General features: G+C 33.6%; 1 protein-coding gene across 1 annotated transcript; it reads right to left on the reverse strand.

Annotated features, from left to right (window-relative positions):
- Window positions 1–328: 328 nt before the first annotated feature.
- On the reverse strand, window positions 329–7,051 carry LOC135640135 (uncharacterized). The gene is made up of 6 exons (XM_065154292.1): window positions 6,906–7,051; window positions 6,731–6,774; window positions 3,696–3,831; window positions 2,712–2,849; window positions 2,506–2,627; window positions 329–650 (listed from the first exon to the last, which is right to left on the reverse strand). The coding sequence occupies exons 2-6, from the start codon at window positions 6,772–6,774 to the stop codon at window positions 494–496; spliced, it is 597 nt and encodes a 198-aa protein (XP_065010364.1). The 5' UTR covers window positions 6,906–7,051; the 3' UTR covers window positions 329–493.
- Window positions 7,052–7,798: the final 747 nt, after the last annotated feature.

Below are 7,798 nucleotides of genomic sequence, written 5' to 3' on the forward strand. Positions count from 1 at the left end.
GAAACACAAGTGATCTGGTCCCGAACTTAAAAAGGAAAATAATGTTCAATGCTCCCGAAAAAGAAAAATAAATGTCCCACTTTTTTTTGCATAATTTTTTTTTTATAAAACATTGTGCAAAATTCACACAACAACAATAAACAAGAAACTTTATTTTTTTATCATAAAAAAAAAGATTAAATGAAAATAGGTGCTTTTTTAAGATTTAGAAATACATACGTTTTATGTTTTTCTCATATCCAAAAAAAATTCCAAGAAATTTATACGCCTATTTTTATACCTTTATCGTGAAGCTTTCATGCATTAATTTTTTATGGTGTAAAAAATATAAGAAAAGCTCAATACCAGTAATAGCTTAGAAAAGTTTATAATCAACAATCATGTTTTGTTTTACGAGTACCACACAGTATGTGTTAACATATATTTTCAACTGTTACATGCACATGAACAAACCAAGTGCATCTACCCCGGAGCCGGTATCTCCAGATCACAACTATTGCCGACCATCTACTCTTTTTTGTAAAAAGAATGATCCAATCGCAACAACTGCCCCTGTTACTGCAACTGTTAGTAATATCTGCCTATGCGATGAGCGTTGTGCCCGTGCCGGCCTTCTCTGAGCCCTTTCCCTCTCAGCAGTTCCCACATCCCTTCAAGTTTTATAGAAAAATCCCAGTAAGTCACAAAAGACGATAGATTTAAGCAAGAAGATAAGACATTTAAATACAGACAACTAAGAGTAACTGCTTAGAAATGATAACCATCTCTGGACAGGATCTACAGCATGTGTAAAGATCACAACACTTCACAAGCCAAGCATTTCCAGTACTCTTAAACTTGTTACCGATCCATTGGGGGAAAAAAAACAGCATTCCTGACAGCATGATGGTTTTTTCGAAACTAAAAATATTACATGGTAGAAAACATCCACTCTGAGGATTCGATAATTTTGTGAATCTAGATTCTTGTTTAATTGCTTCCATCACAGGTAGGTTCTTATGCTATCTGAAACTGACTCCAGCTAGTAGAAATCCAAACCCCCAACAGTAATTTTTTTACGAGAATTGGAATTTGATACTACAAAATTGTGATTGTAAAGAAAGGAAACAAAAAAGAAAAGTTGTGGTCCATTTTGATCTTGACCAAGAGGATTAAATGATTTACTTCACACAATATTCAATCAAGTGTTCACAAAAGATTAAAACATGACAGATCTGTGTGAGATTGTGATAACCTAGGTTTAGTCACTTATTTAAAGTGGGTAAAAGGCTTAAATCGGCTCATAAGGATAAGATGCGTGTGCTATCTCCAACTAAGATTTAAGCATTTTGAACTATTAGTAGTTCAGCTGATCTAGTATTAGATATGGTGAAGAGCACAAAGTAGCAAAAAATTATCCATGGATGAGACTAGAGACATATCACAGCTTAGAGCCACCCACTACTAGGTTAGTTTCAAATGCACTATGGTAGGATTTAATTTGGGTTATATTGATCCTTGACAAGAACACTAAGCCCTCAAGTGAGAAGATTGTAATACCTAGATTTAGTCCCACATTGGAAGTAGGTAGAAAACTAAAATTAACTCATTAGAGCTTAATGGGTATACTACCATAAACGTAGGCCTATGTATTTTTGACTAGTGGTTCAAACTCTATGTTAATGTGTTAGTTATCCCATTGGCTGGATCAAAATAACAAAGATGGCCAAAGTTGGTTTGTATCATACAATAAATAAATGTTAATTCATGAATCAAGAACTTGGCAATTGTTTGATGCATTCAACCAAGTAGTTTTTTATATTTAACTAGCTTTACTTGAAATCCGTCATGTCAGATTTATGCTTGTAAAAAAATTAATTAGCATAATTTAAAATTTTCAAGTTCACTTGAGAAAATACCCAAATTGGTTATATTAAATGCACAAAACAATAATTTTTCAACAATTTTTATGCCCATGGAGTCACTAAAAGGTTGTCATTGTATTTTATCAACAACATGTTGGTTTATTTGGCCAAGATTTTTTGTTAGATGGACAGTCTAGATAATTAAAAAATGTTTGTTCTTGTTCATGGAAGATGTGAAGGGGGCAACATTCAGAAAAAGGAATAGATAAGTTATTGCCTATCTCCTATTCTTTTTACTATCAATATTTTGCAATTCAATTTATTTCAGCTCTCCATTAAAGGAAGTTAGAGTACAATCATCCATGGCTAGCTTTATTGGGTTGCTATTTAGACAACTTTTTAATAGGCCAAAGCATTGATTAGTCTTTTAGCTTCCTTTAAATTAATTTTCATAGTTTTACATGTATCCTCTAATTATATAGATATTCTTTAAATTCAAGAAAAGCTCAAAACATACTAAACCGAAAGCATTATCAAATTCAAAAGTTTCAAGAAATCTACCAAATCTACATATTAGAAAAGAATAATACAATCTATATAACCACATAAAAAATAAAAACCAAAATGAAAATATAGAAAGAACTGGTTTTTCAAAGTCTACCTGGAAGGTTCTGCAGTACCAGCTGAGTTGCCATGAAATTGGATATCGTGGTATATTCTTTCACGCAAGCGAACATATTTGTGACATATGTCACAATACTCTGTTCGATTACCACATATTTCCTGAATTTGCAGACCAATAATACTATGTTATCTCATGGATATAAATGATTCTGACATTTATTCCTGTAGGTTCCAATACATTACCTGATGTTTGAGGAGATCAACTGCAGGCAGTGGGAATTCACAATATTCACATGTGATAATCCTCTGGGGACATCTTTCACCTTTATGTAGAGACCAAAGTTCGCGTTCCACTTTCTCACTGCATAGTGAACAATCCAACTGTTCACACAAATTCACCAGAACCAAAATATTAGATGAGATGAATAGATTAGGATTAGTGGTGCGTGAGGAAGATAAGTGATTTGACTATTATTGATTTAATTGAAATATTGCCCTACACATAGCTCAATAATGGGAAACAATCAACGTAATTGGCTCTAAATATTTGGGAAATTATGATTTGTTGTTATAGTTGTTATTCATCATAGATCACATATATTGTATAAAGTATAAAATTTTTGTAATACATAGAAAATATAGTCATATAACTGTCTTGTCCATGTCATATCATGTCTGACTTCTGTAGAATTTGTCATGTCAGCATGTCTGTATCATGCCAAGTTAGTGTCTACCCTTTATTGGTCATAGAGAGAGCAACAATATTATTGATACTAGCCAGAGAGGCTAAATTCATGAAACTTATTTTGCTCTTTTTGGTGATCCATCCAATCTATCTCCCAAGTCTTGTGATGATAGAACTGATAAATGAGATGTAATCAGCATTTTGAGCTCTTTCAATTGAAAAGAAATATATAATATAAACAGATAAATATTTTTCCAGTTATTTTTGATTAAATATCTATTCAAGACAAATCCATTAGCAATTCTTTTACAGAACTATTTCTTCTTTCAAATTTTTCTAAAACAACTTCTGCTTAAAGTACATTAGTCATTCTTTCACGTTCGAATTTGAAAGTCTTCTTTGTATTCATTAATTGATAGAATGGACTTGGATACTCTGAATATTCTAAAACCTTTGAAATAAAAAAGAAAATGAATTGTCTAGAACTCCATCAATAATGATAATTGTAAAGCACAAAAATGTACCATGAGATCGACACATACCGGAGCATGACTTTCATTGTAATGGTCATCAGCATGTTTTCTCGGAATCATATCCCCACAAATTGCACATTTTTGAAGATTGCGAGAACAATGTGCATAATGCAAGTCAATATTTGATGTTGGAATGTCTCTTTGACTACATGCATAAGAGAATCATTAAGAGAAGCAGTTAAGCATATAAATACATTAAACTATTTAATTAACCAACATCAATGAAATAAAAAGGATAAGAGAGACCTTCCTTACAATTTTAGCTAAAGGATTGGTCATTGAAGCTAGTCATAGATAATCAAATTCTGCAGCTGTCTTTTCTAGATTTTTTTTTTCTTTTGCTATAGTTCTAGAATGATATATGAGACATCTACTTAAAGATAAGTAATGAACAGCAATAAACATGAAACTTCTGCAAATCGTGAAGTAAAAGACAATCAGATTTATCAAAATCTTCATGCCTACCATTGTGACCCTTGTCAGTAAGCATGTACTGCACTGATAAAGTACTAATACTAGTCATAATTACATTCCAATGATGGTACATGACCCCAAATATTGATTACAAATACTTGTGGTACAGCAAGTGTTGTGCAATGCCATGAAGGTAACAGCTTGGGTTAATTAAATTGGCAAATAAACCCTTACTTGGCATCAACGTAGACCATGATATTTAAACACATTCCTATATTGACAAGCATATGAAATCAAATACTGTCTCACAATCTACCAAATTTCAAATATTTATAGTTATTACATAGCACCCACCACGAATGACAAGTGCATCCAGTCAGTGTCATAAAAGTTGTGACACAGTATAATCCCACCAATATAAGTTTCAATTTATTAGTTAAATATTTAGAGCATAAGTTTGCTCATCGTACATATGCAAATAAATGATCATTCAAGTAACTCTCAACCCATACAGCTATACATATATTTTATCCATAATAACGATACTATCAGGATGCGTGATCAAACACTCAGTTTTAAATTTAGAAAGTTAAAAAACATAAAAAATACTTGCAATCGTTAAGGGGTACTATTAGATACGTGCAAGTGGTGGACAGGTCAAACGTAGATACTATGCAATGCATAATTAATCATATCATGATGAACAGATTGGATGACATTCTTGCAATTGCTAGTTTCATCTGTGTTATATTTTATTTCTTACATCTGGACCATTAAATATAGTAAACAATCTCTTTCTTGATAAACATATTAAGTATGCTGATGATGGGTTCATAATGTTTTTTCCAAGAAGATGGTTATTTTATAAAACTTACCATAATTACTGATGGAATAAAATGAATAAAAGACCATCAGAAGAAGCAAATAAAATTCACAAGAAAAACTATCAACGCATTTTTAAACATCTTTGAATACTAAGGAAATATTGTAACAGACTTTATTTATAAACTTCAAATTTTTTCACTGCTATATTCCAGGAGAAACAATATTAAGACTCAAGTCTACAGTTCCAAAGACTTTTAGATATTTACTTTACCTCCTTGATCTCAACTTTACAGAGAAATCAGTTGCTTAGCACACCATCTCTGCTAATAATTTATTATCTTTCTACAAAGAAGGGCAATAACAGGTAGAAAAAAAGTGAACACCAAGTACATTGGGAAGAAAAAAGGACCAATTGACTACGATTAGCCAACAACAGCACCAATCAGTTGCATTTCCAAAATACAAGTCTCTCATGGATTTGGCAATAAGAGACTTAAACAATCATGTAATGAGTGTCAACCCTTGAAGGAACACTCAGATGCCTATAAAAACAATTTATTAGGAAAATGAAAAATACTCTCTGGGAGGTGCCATCCATAAGGCTCTTGTTGGATTTGATAATAAGAGGCTTAATTGATAATGTTATGAGTGTCAAGCTTAGAAAGATGACCAAGAGGACGAAATAAGAAAGCTGGAGGGAAGAGAACCTACTATAAAGTCATTATACAGAAAACATACGAATACTGTCATGCAAATTGATGAAGAGACTATATGTCATGGATGGAAGTGCCAGTTTATACCAGCACAACATCTAGAACATGACATGTAGAGAGAATGTTGACAAAGTATTGTATTGGGTCAAAACACGTGTCAATTTCCACTAACCCCATGTCACTTGTGTCAATCTAGACAGATCATGCCGACACCTTACCAACATACCCACACCATGGAACATAAAACCTAGTGGAGAAAAGAACATCAATCTAAGTGATCATCATCTTCTTTGCCAATGATAAGGAACACTCTTGACCATCATGCTACTTTGAAAACCATTATGGCCAAAGTTAAATCCAGTAATTTATGGAAAATTGTGGATGCTCAAAACAAGCTCAATCCTTTTAAACTGTAATGACTAGAGTAGGGCTTGTTCATGTAATAAATCTCAACTCCCAAATCATTTTAGTTTGGACAAAAAGGGAATGGGTATGTCTATATCACACTTACACAATAAGTAGCAAGTCTAATTAAATTAATAGCAACTACATTTGCTTGCTAAATGTAGAAATTAAAAAAATTAACTAGAACCGAAGCTCCAGTATCATTTGTTTTAGATCCATCACCTTTATAGAAACAATTGTCAACCTCAATTTGCCAGAAGCATCTGAAAAAATTCATTTTATTAACATAAAAAACAATAATTTCTACAACTGCAATTATCTCCAAATCCCCTAATGGTTTTCACATGATCAATTGCTTGCGATGCAATATCAAGGGATCAGGTAAACCTAAGGAAAGTATCAAACTGGTCCAGCGTGCTTTCGTACATTATCGAATACACTTTAGGCAGAAAAACCAAGAGTCATTATCATCATCATCATAGAAAAAAGGAGCACGAGACAAAAGAACAGAAGAAAAGGATAAAGAAACAAAAAATATTCCTTTTACGTAGAATACTACCAGGCTATAACCGGTGATCCGAAAGAAACAGGAAATACAAGAAGGATCAAAAAGCGACAACCAATCCTAAGATTTCATATAGAATTCCCAATCGATCGCATTAGGATCATCGCAGAAAGAAGACAAACCAGTGACTGCATGTAGAGGTGATCGACTCCGAGGTGATCTCCATCTGATTGATCGGGAAATCCACAAGCGACAAGAACGATCAGAAGAAAGGGGACAGAAAAATCAAAGAAATTAGAACTAAAAAAGGGGAAAAATAAATCAAATAACGAACAAAGGAGCAGCGAGGGTAAATACCTCCCCGACGCAATCGAGCGATCACCAATCGGAGAAGTTGAAGGCCAGCGGTCGCGGTGGCGGTGGCGAGGTGGACGAGTTTCTCCCCTCCGGTTTGTCCCCTTGCCTCCTTTATGTACGTCTTGGGTGATACATACGATGGAAACTTTGCCGGTCTGCTTTGCCCGCAAATAAATCGTGTGTCAGAGGAGATGGCTCCAATGAACGGTTGAGATCGTTCTGTGGCGTGGCTGGTGCTCCCAACTGTGGTCGTTTCTAATAGTTCCGGTCGAACAATATACCAGGGTCCCCCGCTAATTATTCTACAGTTAGACAGCCACCTGCCACGCCTACCCACCCATCTCTTCCTGTCCTGTGTCACGAAATGTGGACATCTACGAATCCAACCCACGTCTAAAGTATCACTATCTGTGAAGTGGGTCCCAAGCATGAGACATCTTGTCCATTTAAAATACTGGTAACTTTTGGGGTGGATAGAGAGGGAAGAAGAAACATAATGCTGCATGAATGCGTGGTATTTTCCCCATGTTTTATTTTTGGCAAAAATGTATGTCCATGGGAAGTATTATAAATGCAAAGAAGAGTAGGTAAAGTGCCGGCAAGAGTACATTACTCTTATAAAAATATAGTGTACGAAATCACAGAATATAAGTAATAACGAGATTTTTTATTTTATATTCATAAATTAAAAATCACATACTTAAAATTTGATCATAGGAGAAGAATTTATTTCCTAATAGGTGTATCTTAATAAGAAAATTATCTATGACCACAAAGATTGATTTGATGATGATGAAGATTGGGGAAAGACAACGGTATTTATGAATTTGATTTATATTTTAATTGATAAATATTTTATGAATATTTTTTTTATATTATTTAACGGTATATTT

The sequence above is a fragment of the Musa acuminata genome, chromosome BXJ3-6 (assembly GCF_036884655.1).
Source record: "Musa acuminata AAA Group cultivar baxijiao chromosome BXJ3-6, Cavendish_Baxijiao_AAA, whole genome shotgun sequence".
In the NCBI taxonomy this organism is placed as follows: domain Eukaryota; kingdom Viridiplantae; phylum Streptophyta; class Magnoliopsida; order Zingiberales; family Musaceae; genus Musa; species Musa acuminata.

Excerpts from the sequence above, each read along its gene's own strand:
- LOC135640135 (XM_065154292.1), bottom strand. The coding sequence starts at position 6,774 with ATGGAGATCACCTCGGAGTCGATCACCTCTACATGCAGTCACTG. Across the intron at positions 2,850-3,695 it reads ACAATGAAAGTCATGCTCCG|TTGGATTGTTCACTATGCAG; the intron begins GTATGTGTCGAT and ends TTGTGTGAACAG. Across the intron at positions 651-2,505 it reads GGTACTGCAGAACCTTCCAG|GGATGTGGGAACTGCTGAGA; the intron begins GTAGACTTTGAA and ends TAAAACTTGAAG.